The sequence below is a fragment of the Grus americana genome, chromosome 12 (genome assembly GCF_028858705.1).
Source record: "Grus americana isolate bGruAme1 chromosome 12, bGruAme1.mat, whole genome shotgun sequence".
Taxonomy (NCBI): domain Eukaryota; kingdom Metazoa; phylum Chordata; class Aves; order Gruiformes; family Gruidae; genus Grus; species Grus americana.
The window spans coordinates 8,396,194-8,413,934 of NC_072863.1; the positions used below are offsets into that span (position 1 = coordinate 8,396,194).

The following is a 17,741-nucleotide window of genomic DNA, read 5'->3' on the forward strand; positions in this document are numbered from 1 at the left end:
TGCAGCCACTGAGCTGCGGGCTGACTGATCACGTGCAAGGCGGCGGAGCCAATGGGAAGGAGGGCGGGGCGCTTGGGGCCGCGGGGGCGCGCGGCCGGGGGTTGGGCGTGGGCTCGTTTTCCCGCCTCTGGGCGGGCCGAGGCCTGCAGTGATGGCGCAGCTCCCCGGCGGGCTGAGGGGTGGCTGGGCTGGGGTGAAGGCGGTCGGTCTCCTCTCTGCCTCGAACCGGCCTCGCTCCTTTCCCTTAGGCCGCAGTTCTGTTTCACCATAGGCAGGGCCTTGGCATGAGGGCGGCTGGCTCTGAGGCCCTGGGCCCGAAGGCCCTTCTGGGCCCGCTGTGGGTGGGAGCCGTGCCTAGGTGGGCCGTGCACGGGGACTGTTGCAGTTTTACTTACATGATGAAATAAAAGCCTGCTAAGGGGCGTGATGCACTGGAAGTGCTTCCTCCTGCAATGCTTTTCCCTACTGTGCCTTGCACAACACTTGAATAGGCAAGTTGCTGCTGTCACTTGAGGTGCTGTGCAGCTAGCTGGCCATCATCTCTCACTGTGACTGAAAGTCTCTTGTCATATCCTACTAGAAGCAAAGACAAAAAAACAGGTAGATGACACAAAAATGGCATGCTAAATGCAAAAAAAATCACATTGGTTCTTGCTCCTCCCTTGGCACAGGTTGCTGGTGCAAATGGTTTGACTGATTGAGCTTCCTGTAGAAGGAGCCGCTGGCTGGGTCTACCTGCCTGGCAGAAGTACCTGTGTTCCCCAGGGTGGGTGTGACGGCTGTTGCGCTTCCTTTGGAAAGGATTGGTGCCTTCATACAATGCAAGGGATGAGGCTTGTCTTCAAAATTTTGAATTGGTTTGCATTAATGAAGCCTGCAATTAGTTATTGATCAGTGTAGTACTCTATCTGTGGATACTTAAATATTTTAAATACAGTTTTCTATTTGAATCAGTTATTTTCAAAGACCTTCATTCAGTGCCATCTAGTGGTTTTCACTGTGTAATTCAGATAGTGTTACATCAAAACCAAATTTAATTGCTAAAGTATGTATTTAAAAGTATATATTTTTATTTAGAGGATGAAACTGTTTAGGTTTTATTCTGCAAAATTTAACCGAGAGCTATAAAACCCAGGTATTAAAAGAGTTCTCATATTTTAAATGAAAATTTAGCTGAACAGTCCCACCGAAGCTGGCAGGGGCTGGTTGCCAGTGGCAAAGTAATCTTTCCACTCAGCAATGAAAATAATACTTAGTACAGTTTTCTGGAAATGAGTCTTCCAGGAACAAATATATCTTTACTGTCATACAGACTGGAATGATAATAAAATCAAAGACACAATCCTGAGCTTGTGAAGCTCTGTAGGGAAAGACCGACATCAGCTAACTGGCTGGTCAACAGACCGTCAGATGAAATTGCTGAGGATATAAATATAGACTTCTAGTAACCTTTGGCTGTTTCACAAAGAACATCCAGCCAAGTTAATGACATCTTTCATGCTTCAAGAATTTTCCCTTGGCAGGGCTATTACGATAGTTGTCCAAAGATTGTTTTGTGGTCACTTATAAACATTTGTATTAGTTCTCAAATGGGTATTGGATTTTGGTGAGGAGCATGAGAGGCTTAACATAAACTGTGCTTATAAAAATTGGAATTGTATAGCTGTTTGGAAGTGAGATAATCATAGCCTTAAACATTGTAAGACCAGTACAATTTAAGTCTTAAGCTGCTAATTTGATTTTGGCAGCTTTTTACATTCATAACCTGAGTAAATGTAGTGAGCGCTGTGCCCACACAGTACAGATTGCCCTGGTGTGCAGATCTGCCTACAGTGAGTCGTTGGGGCACTGGCTTGGGGAGTGGGAGATCCAAATTTAATCTCAATCCAATGGAAGTGAGAGTACACTTGTGTGCAGCAGGGTTAGTGCATGGTACGTCTGATCTACATGTTGTAGTGTAGCTATGAGGACAAACTACCTCAAATTCCCTCACACTTTCAGCAGATAACAGCATGCGTGTCGGCAGCTACTGCAGCACAGCTTCTTACCGTGTCACTGCCATCTGTTCTCTTCCTCTTCAGTAAAGATGGCACGGTGAGCCACTCAAGGAGCTGATTCGGCTGGAAACTTGTCATTTATGGGGGTCAAGACAGCTTTCCTCTCAATCACATCCTTAGAACGATGTAATTCATGGCTGCGCAAGCACTGCTGCTGCAAGGTGCATGTTCCAGGGATAGTGTGAAAAGCTCGAGTGTTACACAGCTCAGATCAGTCTAAGCTGTCAAGAAATGGTGTTTTAAATCCTGACAAAGTATCTCAAAGTCAATATTAAAAGGAGGCATTAGCATGGTGATTTTTTATCTGTGTCTGACTCTTCCGTGTGATAAAAGACAATCTTGGTTCATCAGAACTGATTGTTGGTCTAGAGACACGACCTACTAAAAAGTACCCAAATCTTGATTTTCCTCAAGTGGCTTTTGCTATCTGTCAGAGGGGAACCAGGAATTCACTAGCTAATTCTTAATTAAATAAAGAGTTAACACTCTTTTCTTAAGATGGTTTGTTATGTTAAATCAAGGAGGCAGTAACTAGCGAGTAAGGACAGAGAGGTTACTCCTCCCTGGGCTTTCCTTGGGGCTGGAGCCTGTAGCTGTTATACAGACTAGTGAGAGTGAAGAGGAGCCTTCACCATTCACGGTGTGAAAAAGGACAGGACCAGATCCAGATGTGCTAAAAAATCTGATACCCTTTCCTATGCTGATGGGGGAAATTCCACAAAACAGTTCAGCTTGCACTGAGGGGACCATCTGTGGCAGAGCCCATAACTAAACACTAATTAAAGCCTGTATTTATTTATGTTTTATTATAAGTACTACTGCTTGAAATGTGTAAGTGCTGTAGCTATGTGTAACTTCAGCTTATTCTTTAATTGTAATATTCTTAGCAGAAGCACATGAGCGTCACCAGGCAGCCCATATTTAATTATGTAAAATAAAACTATGACAACAAGATGGTGAGCTTTGAAATGGCTATCATGTCATAACTGACTGTGATACTCTGTGCCATTGGCTGGAGATGCAGTCTCTTACACTATATCCATGCTTTGACATGGTTTTGTGGATTTTTTTTAAACTGAACCAGCATCCCGTAGTAACAGCACAAATTAGAGTGCTGATGCTAAACCTGTTGCTAAGGTGAACATTGTTACATTTATATGTATTAAAACTGCTACATCTCATTCACAAAATAAACTATAAAAAGGTACATGCTAGAAATCGTATTTACTTACTCAGTAAGACTCCACATGAACAAGACCTTTAATGGAGTCTTGCCTTTCAGTATTTTGTGCCTTTTTTCTACCTATTCTTTCATTGTGGATATAAATAGTAAATCCCTAAATATTCATGCCAGTTCTTTGCTAAATAACACTCAATATTTCTGTAAATGGACGTTATTCCCATATGTTCTTATAGAATTACACTTGTACTACCTAGAACTGTTTTTTGGAACACTGAGAAGAGATTGCAAAGGAAACAACCCTTTTCCCTTAAATACAGTTATGGTAATGTGGAGACATTTTATAGATAATTATATTGGGGGAATAGATGGAATGAATAATATCAGATCGGTTAGATAAAAATAAATATTGACTAATATATCACTCCAATACAATGTCATGAAGATTTGAAAGTACAGAATTATAAAGGCATAAGGTACACAGAATGGTTAAATTATGGTTAGAAATATTGCCAGTCTTTAACCAAAACGTGAAGAATATAGCAAAACCACCGATTTTGTAACAGGATATATTAGCAATAGGGAGACCATCTAGTTAGAGAGTAGTCACACAAGCAAGAAGTAGCTGCATGCAAAGCAAGGAAAATGGTGAATTAGGAAATTGTGGGTTTTAGGGGCTACTGTAAGGTGTAGCCAAGGATTTTGCAGTGGTAAATTTGGTCTCCAACAGAGACAAATTGTCAAGTCCAGAAACATGGGGCAGATTTGTTTTCCAAAGGCTTTAATAAGCTAGAAAAAAGAATGATGTAAGGAACTGTAATGTTCGTGGATTTTTCTTTTGTTTAGAATTCCCTGTGGTAAGATCCAGGAAGATAAAAGTAGGCTCATAAGTGTGTAGGCTTATTTACTTATTTCGGTCTCGCCCTGCAGCTCCGTCAACAAAAAAGAGAAGGGGAAAATATCAGTGCAATATGTTTGTTATATTTGTACATAGCAGGGACTGTGTTATATTAAGACAAAGAGAGTAAAATAAGGTCTCTGGAGTCTGCTTTGCCATTATTTCTGTGATGTTATATTTCCATTTATTTCAGTGGTCCTGGTGTACAATTTGTTCAATAAAAGGGAGAATCCATTTGAAAATTAGTGCTTATAGCCTTGCAGCTTGTAACATGAAGAATGTAGTAAAATAAGGCCAGGCCTGATGGGATTAAAATGGACTGTCATTAAACTGGTTTAAGATGATGACAAAGGTTTTATTCCAATGCCCTTGGGATTTATAGTTTGGTTTTATTATTCTGATTAGGGCAGGCAACAGAGAGAGACTGCAAATAGATTTTCTCATCTTATAATGAACTCTAATGGTGCATGGATGGATGGATTTCCAGCTACATGTTTTTAGGAGCTTTGTGCAGCTGGAAGGGTGTTACAGCTTCAAGGGCCAGTTAAAATTGAAACTTCTGTGACTAACAGCACTATTTTATTTAATTCATATGTTGCAACCTCTCTTCTATACTTTAAAGCACAAATTCTTTTTTGAGATAGAAGTCCCTTAGTTTAAGCAATGGCAAATTTATTGTGTTTTCTATCACCAGCTCCCACAGAACAACATTTTGGTTCAGGGTACACAAAATGCATAAAACTAGGTGTCTTTCAACATTTTTGTAATGTGGGGTAGGAAGACTTGCCTCCTGTCTGTCCTGATGGGAAGGCAGTCCCTGCCAGCAGTGTTGCTGAGCGTTTTAGGGATGCAGAGGCTGCCCGTGATCGGCTGTCACTGACTTGCCTCTGCATGCAGAGTCATAAAATCAGTGGATTTGAGATGAGAAAGCCTATCTCATAAAGACAATCTATCCTAATATTAAAGAGGGATACTACTTGAATAACTTGAAGAACAGAAAATTAGTACAGTAGAAAAATCCAGCTCTCCCAGCATGCTTGAAAATGTGCAGACCACTTAGCTATGACCATGTACACTACAGCAGGGGTGGATCTGTGGAGGGAAATGGTTAGCCTGACCCCCACACCGTACACTTTTGGGGGCTTTACTTCAAAAAGTACTACTTCTAGTCTGGTTCCATGGACTGGACACACAGTTTCATCTGGGAGAAATCCACATTGTGCACTCAAGACCAGTCTGGGAGACAGAGCAAAGTAAGGCAAGAGGGGACGTTTGAGGAGTTCGCTTCCAAAGTGCACTGTAAATCCAAACTAGAACTCTAATACAGATGCACCCCTACTTCTTGATGTTAAATCACTATAACAATATAGAACTTTGTGCTGTCGATATGGTTTACCCATAGATCGCAAAGGATTTTACCAGTGTGGTTAAAGATGATTATAGCTTTTTGAGAGAGATGATCACCTGCTGGTTCCCTTGCCTTCCTTAGGAACTGAGAAGGGCATCCCTTTGCAGAGCAGTCAGCTCTTACCCAGAGTTTCAAAGTCACTGGCAGAGCAAAGGCTAGTGTGGATCTGGCCCATAATGCTTTTTCTTTTTTACTACACCGAACTACAAACTTTAGCTTTCTTTCATTTTAGGATGCTTTCTGATGTGATTACCAATTTTTAACATTTGGGACAAGAAAAGAAATAAATAAAAAATCTGTCTGGTTGATGGTGTCATGAAGATATGAGGTTTTGCTCACTTGCTGTAGATGCAAGTACTTGACAGAGGGAGCTCTCAGTCACAAGTCAAAGAACAAGTCACCAAGAACAAAACCATCCTCACAGCCAATTCTCACACCAACTTTGCTGACTCCTGTCCTGCCCAGTGCAGGAATTCTAGCTAGGGATCCTTGTTCGTGCTTGGAAACATGAACAATCCCTTTGAGCTTACGCTGGAAAGTTCAGCTGTTGCAGCTTCTTCTCCCGCACAGTTTGATTTCTTTATTGTATATTAAAAAAAAAAAAAAGGAACTCCTGATGAAAACTCTTTCACAGGCAGGGCAAGGCTTGGCATCTCTTTCCAGGATCCCAGTAGTAGTGATTTCATTGCAAAGGCTCAGTTTCTGTTCTTCTTCATCCCAGACAGACTAAACACTTTCCTCTTCTTTTGTGATACTATAATCTGTTAGCAGTGTAACACTGATTTCTGAGCCATGCGTGCTGCCCGTGACTGACAGGGCTCTGGTAGGCGTATTACTGTGAGTAGCACTGGGAGGCTTTGTATGAAATTTTGCCTTGCAGCATGAGACTTGCTTTTTAAAATGTTGCCGGAAACTTTTACTCAGCCAATACAGAGCAAAAGGATTGACGCAGGAATTGCTGAAGGCCAAGGCACGTGAAAAAATAGTAGCTATCAGATGAAAGGTGGAAGCATCTACAGAAGCATGGTATGTAAAAGAGCGGTATAGGTAGAGGATGTGGTTAGGCAGCCAGCAAAAGGCAAACAAAGCAACAAGCACCAGCACTGTTTTTGCAACTCTCTTGCGGGATTCAATCTACAAGAAAATAATGCATATTTGGTATTAATAGCAATTAGTAACACATGTTTATGTAGTTGGTGCTGATTTTCAAAGGAGTCTAAAAGTCTAAATACAATAGTGACCAAAAAAGCAAAATGGGGGAAAAAAACCCAAGAAACCAATAGAAGAATAAATCTATTTCATAATTTTTAAACATAGTGTTTTCAGTGCAGAGCACATTCCCTTTCTATTATAAATCACGTGGCAATCTCATCTAGACTAGGATCTAAAAGTACAATAGTTAATGTGTCAGCTCACATGGATGAGGTCTCAGTGTTTAAAATTCAACTTTGTAACTCCTGAGTTTAATAGGTTCATAATACAACAAAAAACCCCCCATCCCTCTTTAGGAGAGCATGTACACTCACGATTAAGTTAATGAGTTGTAAGCATGTCCTTAAGTGCATAGCTGAATTTGGATTGCTAATATGGGCTGAGTTTATGGAGTTTTTTATTCTATTATCAGGTAAAGGTTTTGCGCTCAAGAATTCAGACTTAGTCAGCGTGATAGATTTTGGAAAATTGGACAAGTTAGTGCTTGATCGTAGCTTACCTGCTTACGGGCATGACCATGTTCTTCTGCTGGCATGTTGGACGTACTTTTATATAAAGTTCTGGCAATAAGAAAGTAGTAGACAGAAATGACAGCTAAGGGTACAATATAGAACACTAAGAAGCAAACCAGGGAGTGAGCTTCCTGCAGGATCTTCTCAGATACAGGATAGGGGGCACATGCCTCAAAAGTTACATTTTTCTCAGGATTGCTGAAAGAATACAGATCGGAAAAAACAGCCTCTGGGATAGCAAATATCATGGAGATGATCCAAACACAGCCAGCTTTACAGCAGGTCTTCAGGAGTGCATCTGAAGTCTGCAGTTCCAAGGGCTTAACGATGGCTCTGTACCTAAAACCAACCAACATCACTGTCAGAATAAATACAGTTATAATGCAAGCACTGACAATGCAAACTTCTTGAAGATAAAGCCATCCCTGGTCTTGCTAATTAAGGGTGGTAGAATCATCTTTAAAAAGAAAACAGATACTAGATCTTTATAATTAAGATAGAAATGTAAAAGTTAACTTTAAGTATGCATTTTAATGAATTGGCTGGCAGGACTTGTCATTAAAGCCTTCCTAAGTAAATATGACTTCTACTATTTGGATTAGGATCAGTAAGGGCAATCATCTCTCCTATTTTTATGGCACTTCCTAGAAAGGTAAATGAGGGAATTAGTATGCAAAACTGGTAAAGGTATGAAACAGGTTAACTATTTTACAAATACACCCCTCCTCTCTTCCATGTTCTTAAGGTCCCAGCTGAGTGCAGCGATCTGACTGAAAGTAATGCTCCGGTATTCATTCATATTTATAAAACAGGAGCTAACACTGCTGGTGATTCATGGCTGCGATTCTGCAGCATGTGGACTGAGTCAGACATATGAAAAAATCTGTGTAAATCTATAGATGTGTGAAAATCAGTGTGGAAATGGGACATGGAAAAAGGACCAACTGCTACAAAGGTGGATGAAGCAGAGGAAACAATACACGCTGCTCCCAAAGCATGAGGGACCCTCAGTGATGCCGACAGAAGACCCTTCCGGGGGGGCACAAGACTGGCATGAAAGGAAAGGCAGTGAAAAAGACTCTGGAGGATAAGACAGCTTCATTGTTCTATTTTGCACAAGCTGAGGGTCTGGTCTTTTTCTCCTCTAGGCAAACTTAAATAGAAAACTCCAAGCTGGACTGCTATTTATCAAATAAATACCATTTTTATTGATGTCGAGCTCTTCTAGCACACTGGAACATGATAGTCTAGCATTGTGCACGACTGATGTTCTGAGCTTTCTCAGTAAGTTTACCATATAGTTACCCTGTGAAAATGTAACGTGGAGTTTTTATATAACACCTACCATGAAGAATTAAATACAGAAGCAAGTGTCATCCTAGAATCATAGAATAGTTGGGGTTGGAGGGGACCTTTAAAGGTCATCTAGTCCATAATGGATTCTGAATTGACATCATATAGGACCAAGACCTTGGAGCTATGATAGATAGTTCAGTAAAAACATCAGCTTAATATTCAGCAGTAGTAAAAAAAACCCCACCAAACCCTAAAAAAAAAACAACAAAAAGGCAGAATGTTAGGAATTATTAGGATAACAATGGAGAGCAAAAGAGACTACTGTGCAATTATCTCTGGTTCATGCAACTCTTGAACACCATGCGCTGCTCTGCACAGCTTAACTCAAAAAAGCCATACTAAGGATGGAATATAACATGAATAGTCTGGACAGATGGATAGGGATCATGGTCTTTTCTGGCACAAGAGCCAGGGCCACGTGCAAAGCAAAAAAAAGGAGCCGTTTATGCAACAGGCAGTGAAAGTCATTGCTAAACAAGTTCAAGAGGCTGACCAAGGATCTAGAAGAGAAATCCATTGAGGTTATTAAATAGACAGAAACCACATCTGCTCTGGAGGTCATCTGAAGGCTTAGGGGATAAGTGTAGTGTTGGATAGTGGTCTTTATTCTTCCTCTGCATCTTTTCTTGTCCTTGTCCTACCACTGCTGGAGGCTGGTATTGGCCTACACGGACCTTTGATCTGACCTGGTGTGGCCATTCCTGTGTTGGCTGATTTTTTTTGGAGTACAGTAACTGACATTACTTAAATTCTGGACACATGAGCTACTTGCTGTTATATACAATTCACAATTGCTGCCATACAATATGAAAATCTTTTTCTCTCTTAATACTAAAATTCATTTTGGTTTTTTTTGCTCCTTGATGTGCTCGTGCTGATTGAACTGAAATCTCATTTTTGTTCATTCAGGGAAGACGTGCGTGGAAAACTGACTGTTCAACTCCTGACAGCAGTCAGATGGGAGCAACTGATCCCTGCTAACAGTGCTGTCGTCGTAACCTGAGTTTAAATTCAGGACCTCTGGGCTAAAATATCTCTGGAAAAGTTATAAGAACTATAAGATAAAATATTCATATTGTGTCATGTCACACTAAGCACTTATCAAGCTGAAAATTACGATAGTATTGCAGTAACCATCAAATCACAAGAGTCATCCATTTGTCCCCCAGTCTGTTCTGTTGGGGTTTTTGGCTTTTTACCCCACATGTCAATCTTTTACATTCTAGGATTTTAGAGCCTCACTGAGTGCGTAGGACAAAGGATTTCCATTCAGTCATTTTCAGTTTTATTTTTCATCTTCCCTGACTACTTTAGTGCACCACTAGATAGCACCAATATACTGTCTTTTCCCTGCCTTAAGCAATTTCCCTTTTTCTGTGCAATTGAGAAAAAAAAAAAAAAAAAAAAAAAAACAAAAAAACATGTACTGTACTTCAAGCTAATAAGAGGTCAAAAGACTTAGAATCTTTCTCACTTTACTCCCTCAGAAAGAACTGCTCCAATTTTTCTCACATACATTTTAAAATTAAATGGGAGAGTGGTTGGTTGTTGGCTTTTTTTTTTTTTAAATCTATTACAATGTGCCATTTAATATTGTGCAAAATGATTATTTCTGCTCTTTTATTAATTTCTAACTTCACACCTGCGGTATGTCCTGGCAAATCAAGTCGCATTAGACCCACCTGTCAGCACTGAGAACAGTCAGGGTAAACACTGATACTCCAACTGAGGTTAACTGGATAAAAGACAGCAGCTTGCACCCAATTCTTCCGAAGAGCCAGGTATCCACAATATAACGTGTTGCATCTACAGGCACACAAGTTAATAAAAGCAGTAGGTCTCCAAATGCCAGGCTGGTGATGAAGATGTTTGGAACCGTCTGCATTGATTTAATCTTGAAAAAGACTTTGATGAGTATAGCATTTCCAAGGAGACCCACTGAAATGATCACAGCATATGTAACATAAATTGTGCACAGTATTTCTAATCCTGGAAAGGAGTCTTCGGTCCATTTTTCATTTGTGGTTTCATTATCAATGATTGATGTCAGTTCTGTACCATTTGTAGATGCACACAAAGTCTCATTAGCTGAATGCAAGTATACTTGAGACATTTCTTTAACTGTTTCTTCTCCCCAGGCTGGACTTAAATTGATCAAAAAATTGTTTAATATTTAGCTTGCAGCATATCATCAAGGTCTGTAGAAAGGTACAGATTTGTGTCTGAAATTAAGATTCCCATTGCACATTAACTACTTTCATCCCCTTCTGGGTCTCCAAACATGCCTAGGAGAAATGCACACGGATCTTGTTCTGAACTGTGTAGGAGGTGGAGAATCTTTTTATTGGCTTTTCAGCTAGTGGAGCAGAGAGGGAGGAGGAAAAAGAGAAAAGGGGTTTCTTTAAAGATATTAGCTGAAATGATGGGTTTTTTTCTTGGAGATATCTGGCAAGTAAATATTATATTGTAATTACCGTAGCATTAGGGTTTGCATATTACCTACCAAATGTTTGTTAATATTTTTCAAAATATTCTAAAAAGGAAATGAAATGAAAACCTGAAATAGTTTTCTCAAGCATAGAATATACTAATTTAACACAAGACTCTACAGTATATCTTAATGGCACATAAAGTATCTCAGAATATAGATAGTATTTGCTGAAAAAGCCATGGAGACAGCCTGTGCTTGTCTACATTGTGATCAGTCTTTCTATCACAGAAATGCAGTAACCTTCCAAAAGGCAATATAAGATCAAAATTTATGGCCATAATCCTGCTAACACCTATATGAAAGCTTAGGTTTGTCCCTTGAAACAGTCCCATTGCCATCAAAACAACAATTTATGCTGAAGTTTGAACATGTTTATAGATAGTTGCTGTACAGAAGCCTGTTATCTTGCAATAATCATAGAATCATAGAATGGTTTGGGTTGGAAGGGACCTCAAACACCATCTAGTTCCAACCCCCCTGCCATGGGCAGGGACACCCTCCACTAGACCACGTTGCCCAAAGCCCCATCCAACCTGGCCTTGAACACTTCCAGGGATGGGGCATCCACAACCTCTCTGGGCAACCTGTTCCAGTGCCTCACCACCCTCACAGTAAAGAATTTCTTTCTAACATCTAATCTAAATCGACCCTCCTTCAGCTTAAACCCATTACCCCTTGTCCTGTCACTACACTCCCTGATAAACAGTCCCTCCCCATCTTTCCTGTAGGCCCCTTCAGGTACTGGAAGGCCGCAATTAGATCTCCCTGGAGCCTTCTTTTCTCCAGGCTGAACAACCCCAACTCTCTCAGCCTGTCCTCATAGCAGAGGTGCTCCAGCCCTCCAATCAGCTTCGTGGCCTCCTCTGGACTCACTCCAACAGCTCCATGTCTCTCTTGTACTGGGGCCCCCAGAGCTGGATGCAGTACTCCAGGTGGGGTACATGCATGTATTTATTGGCTTTGGATGGTACAATTGATGATTCAAGTCTTCTGGGAGAAAAATAACTTTTCATGATACTATCACAATCAAACACGTTAGTACTGTGGGTTTTCTTATCTTTAGATTAGTCAACAGTCAAATCTTAACTCTGCTCTGTGATGAACTCCTGATTAACTTTAATGTAAACTAAGGTAAAAGGAATGTGACCTATTGAGTTAAATCTCCTGAAATTAAGGAAGCCAAGATCTAATTTCTAAGTAGTGCAAGTGGAAAAGATATCAAAGGACTGAGCTTTATGCCTTGAAAATGAAGATCAGTAGCTGGAGTATTTTTTCCCCCAGATTGTTCTTCGGCTGTGATGTTCGAGTGGAGAAGGTACCCTGCTCAAATCACAACTGCTGTCTTATAGCCAAGTCCCTTTAGCTGCACACACATGGACACACAGACACACAAAATCACATTTGTTTCATTTACTCAAAACCCCCTCCTCTAAGTACTACACATGAAAAGTCTAATATTCCCTTTCCCAATTCCAATCCTTGAAAACACAACTATGCCTGAGGTATCAGATGGTAGATGGTAGATCAAATGGAAGACCAATGCTGTGGCCAGGTGACTGAAGGAGTCACTGGTACAAAAAGGATGCATGGGTTAAAATTCCAACTACGTTTTTTGAAAGTGCTTTTAGAAGAGAAGTTCTTGTCACGATCAGCCATAATACATCCTTTTATGCAGGCACAGTATGTAGGTTGCTTACAGATTTAGGTGCCTTTGAGGATGCCCGATTATGTTGTCCACCCACACTGGTGTAGTTCTGTGTATTATATTTAATATAGACTTCAGCAACTGTAGCAGATTGTGACAGCTTAATGTCAGATAGTTACATAAAATGTTTATAGATTTCCTGTATAGGAGAAGTAGGGTATCACCAAACATTGGGAACTAATTGCTGTTTACCAAGTGTTGAATACTGAAGGCATCTGAATGAAACATCAGGTGTTTAGCTGAAATTGGAATTTAACTGAAAGAAACATGGTACTTGCCTTGAATTGCACTAGAGGTTGGTTGATGCACCAAAGTTCAGCTAGCAGCATAGATCCCAACCTCTTACAGTCCCAGAGCTTTCAGAGCCATCTGAGAGAGAATCCAGAGGACTGGAGACTCTTGAGCAATGAGCTGCTCCAACAGTTGTTTTGGGGGATGATTCAGGCATGAAGGGAAAGGTGACAGACCTCTCAAACCAAATTTAAACCTCTTGAGGACATCAATGTGTGCCACCAAGATGAAAGCAACCACAGAAAGCAGCAAGGGCTTAAAATTCTGTTTACTTCTGGTACTTCAAGTGCTTTTTATTCCAAGCTGGACCTGAATTCATATATCTGAATCTGAATGTTCAGTCTGACGCTTCATACTTTAGAAGCCCACATTACCTGGGAACACAGACACCTTTTCCCTGCTCTCTAATAGGGCACAGTACCTCTGTCTAACCCAGCTCACAGCAGCATGAAATTCTACTTGGATTTCTATTTCTACCGAGAGATTGTATTTTTCCCAGCTTTCTGCCTCCTTGGGGGAATCTGGCAGAAGGAAGATCCTTCATTTCTCACAATTCTTCCTACAGTCCTTGTGTTACTGCAGGTTTTAGCTACTCAGCCAGGTTCTCTCTTTATGGAGCATAAGATATTGTCTTAGTCGATCGTTAGGATGTGAAAAATATTATTTTGAAAAAGCACACAAAATCACGTTCTCTAGACCCAACAAAAGCCTGAAGGACAGATAGTAAACATCGAATATGCAATTTGTTGACGGTGGTGGAATTTCAGTGTTTCTGTTCATCAATTTTGTGTGCTTTTGATTGGTGTCATGGGTAGAGACCAGGCAAGACAAAACACACCGCGTTTTTAACACAGATTCCGATAGCTTTCAGTTGTGCAAATCCAGCTGAAAAGGAAGAGAATGGCATCATTATTCCAAACAGTAAACAACTCTAAGGCGTTATTTTAGAGCTCTGTCTTCTGGTGCAAAGAGAAAAGCAATTTGGGTATTTGTGGCTATTGTTTCAAGTACCAGGCTTCATAGAAAATGAATCATAGAATTATAGAATTGTTTAGGTTGGAAAAGACCTTTAAGATCATCAAGTCCAACTGTTAACCTAGCACTGCCAAGCTCCATGCTGAAAAAAAAAAAAAAAAGAGTAAAATTCTGAAGAGTATATAATTTAACTGTATTTTTAATGCAAATTTTCTGTTTTAATGCAGTGTGACTGCTGACTTAAGTAATTTCCATGTGCTGTGTAGTGTCACCCACTCAGAAAAATCTCTTTCGGAACCATTTGCTCTGCACCAAGCCAAAATATGGAGAAAACAGCCAAAATCTTAACTTCCATTAAAGAAATTGATTTTCCAAAATTGTAATTATTTTGTGTAGCGTATTTTTGTTATTTCAGTATACATTGGTCATGCTGCATTGATCGTTATTTATACAAATATGTCAAAATGCTTTGTAGCTGGAGTGCTAGGAACACAAAACTGATACACACTGAACTACAGCTATATTAGCCAGCCTGGGTTTTTTAGGATTATTTTAACTCACTTTCTTAGGTCATTATTTGAATAATTTCTGCATAGAACTATTTAGTTGTCTTAATTCTTCTTTTATGCCTCAAACTCATTTTCGACCCTTGCTTTGATTGTCTCTCCTAGCAATTTCACCATCTGTTTATTGCTGGCTGATGTATCTTTCTGTCTCTCCACTGAGCGAACTGACGTTTATGTTCTTTGGGTGTTAACGGCAGAGAGATACCGAACAGCTTGTCTATCCTAGTCCTGAATTTTTGGTAGACTCTGTTGTGGCATCCTCTTTTATTAAAGGCTTTTCTCAGATTAAGATCTCTTCTACGGAGGAGCCTGATTGCTATCCACTGCCCAGATTGTTCAGCACAGAGCAGGACTCTGCCATGGGGCCATCACAGGCACATTCCTCTTACTCCTCCTTGGAGGTAGAAAACTGATTTGAAGTCTGGCAGTCTGCCCAGGTCAATGTAAATCTTTTTCTTCCAGCAAATCTCAGTAGCCTTCCTTTTCGGTCATCTTCTTTTGACATAAATATGAAGGAAGGCTTTTTGCTCCTCCATCAAGAAGTCCTAACCTTGAATCCTTTAACAACTCTAGCCTATAGGCTAGACTCTGCAGTTATAACTAGAATTATGTTATCTGAAATATCTTTTTCTTCCTAGCGTTTTCTGAAGTGGCTTTGCCCCCTTTGTGTTGGGAGGAGGAGTCCCTGCTCTAGAGACAACGTTCTCAGGGATGGGTGTGCGTAACTGTCTTGTTTCTGACTTGCATGTGTGTTGCAGCTCTAGTGTCTTCTCTTTAAATTGAAATTGCCAATAGCATGACAAATAATGGCAAGATGAGGGGACAAAAAGTATAACTCACCTCAAAAGTAAGAATGAAGCTTTTGTCTGACAGCCATTTGATGGGCTGTATGACTTGCGTGACTGTTCCCAATCCATTTTCTAGTGTTCAGGCAGGCAAGTATTAAAGGGAAAAGCCTGAATGCACACCCAGAGGGAGCGTCAATGTCAGAGACAGCGGTCCATATTTAAAGCAAATTCCTAACAAACGCATCCAGGGCTGTTTCCAGTTTTGCTCTGTCCTACTGCGAGAGAGTGTGTCATTTCTGAGCACTACTTCTGCGTCCCTCCCTAAACAGAGAGAACATCACCTCCCCATCTCGCCAGGCATCCATTTCAGAGCTACAAGGATCAGGGCAGGAATCATAGAATCATAGAATGGTTTGGGTTGGAAGGGACCTCAAACACCATCTAGTTCCAACCCCCCTGCCATGGGTAGGGACACCCTCCACTAGACCACGTTGCCCAAAGACCCATCCAGCCTGGCCTTGAACACTTCCAGGGATGGGGCATCCACAACCTCTCTGGGCAACCTGTTCCAGTGCCTCACCACTCTAACAGTAAAGAATTTCTTTTAGAAAGAAATTAGGAAGGTTGTGTAAGGCACTGCCTGTGCTGCATTTCTTCACTTGCAAGCACCAGAGCTTGGTTTCAGTGTCCGTCAATCTGATGTTTTTCAGCACTCAGTGGGAACATCTTCTCTAGCCTGTATTTTGATTTTTTACCATTGCCAAGTGTCCTCAGCAGTTGGAGACAAAACAACTACTGAGCTATTAAAAGTGAAAATATCTTTTTAGGACACTTTAATGGCAATTTTCTTGGCTGTGTCACATTCATAACAGAGTGTAACCATTCATTGTCAAAGACTACCCATGTAGGAGAAAAATACATTGGTTTATTACTGGTTTTATCGCGCTGTCATCTGTGTGGAGTTGATTCCACTCCAAGGGCAGAGGGAGCTGTGCAGGCACTGAGACTCAGGGCACCAAATCCTGCGGTAATGTTTGATTGGAACTGCGTCCCTGGTTTCTGGAACTGAAGATGAGCTATCCAGTTACACTTTCAAATACCACAAGACTTATCAGCATGTCTAGGAGCAAAACCACACCATCCCCGCTCTGAGTGTTAGGAAGGTGAGATGGAAGATCAGTTCAGATGAGCTGTCAGGAGCGGCACTCAAGTGACACAGCAACAAGTTGGCTATCTTCTTGCTTAAAATCTAAGAAAATAGCTTCTGATTTTGTTGCAATGTCTAAATCCAGATTATTCAGTGGAGTTAGTGGGATTCAGTCTGCCTGTGACAGGATCTCAAATACTGGTATTAATTAATCAATGGCTCCAAATACTGTTACACTGTTTCTCTGTTCTTGCATCCCTTCCAGCCTCCTCAAGCGTTTCCTCAGCCAGTTTCCGTATGGGAATGGCCAGTGAAATACTGGTGTCATTTCTCAGAAAAGAGAGAAAAATAAACACTGGAACGTATCCTTGATTTTCTTCTGTTACAGGAACAATCAGGCAATGAAGTAATATAGCAAGCATAATTCTTTTGGGCATCCTTGAAACTCTCAATGATACATTTAATTTAGAACCATTAGAGTGCCATTACATGCTAAATACTTTCTGATACCTAAAAGCACGGAGTATTGTGCATTAAGACTTAACAATCATCTTACGCAAGAGGTAATTATCTTCCCAGTATTTTGATTTTTAATCTCAAATCATTTCCCATAATGACATTTCTTTCGTTGTCCCAATAAGAACTACCTGCTAAATTTAGAAAGAATTATACTTATTGGGGATAAGTATTGCTAACCTGTATTGCTAACCACTACTGTAGATGCATAAACTGTCAGAAGAAAATTTAAATAACCTGTACTGACCTTTAACAGTCATCCTATGTAATATTTATCTATCACACGGTTATCAAAGTGCTGTGCATACACTGAGCTAGAAGGCAGCTTTGGCCACTTGTCCATGCAGAGACATAAAAGGTCTCCAGGGACCCTTGAGTGAGCTGCCTACACCTCGGGTCTGCACCCACTGACTTCGTTGGTACGAAGGGTGGTGGAGTTTTGTCTAAATAGCAAGATGGGAGTGGGGAAGGTTTTGCCCGAGTCACTACAGCCGCTGCAGTAATTTTACTATCATTTTTTATTTCTTTTGCATCATCTAACCTATTGTTAACAACCCACTGAGATCTGACATCAAATAATTGTCTTCATAGATAAATATACTTTCAGGAATGCTTCTTTCTTTGGTTTAAAATAGAGCA

The 17,741-nt window shown here is 40.6% G+C and overlaps 1 protein-coding gene across 1 annotated transcript; it reads right to left on the reverse strand.

Moving 5' to 3' along the window:
• Positions 1–77: 77 nt before the first annotated feature.
• Positions 78–10,892, reverse strand: BRS3 (bombesin receptor subtype 3). Its single transcript, XM_054839299.1, has 4 exons — positions 10,306–10,892; positions 7,255–7,606; positions 2,049–6,677; positions 78–573 (listed from the first exon to the last, which is right to left on the reverse strand). The coding sequence occupies exons 1-3, from the start codon at positions 10,734–10,736 to the stop codon at positions 6,270–6,272; spliced, it is 1,191 nt and encodes a 396-aa protein (XP_054695274.1). The 5' UTR covers positions 10,737–10,892; the 3' UTR covers positions 78–573; positions 2,049–6,269.
• Positions 10,893–17,741: the final 6,849 nt, after the last annotated feature.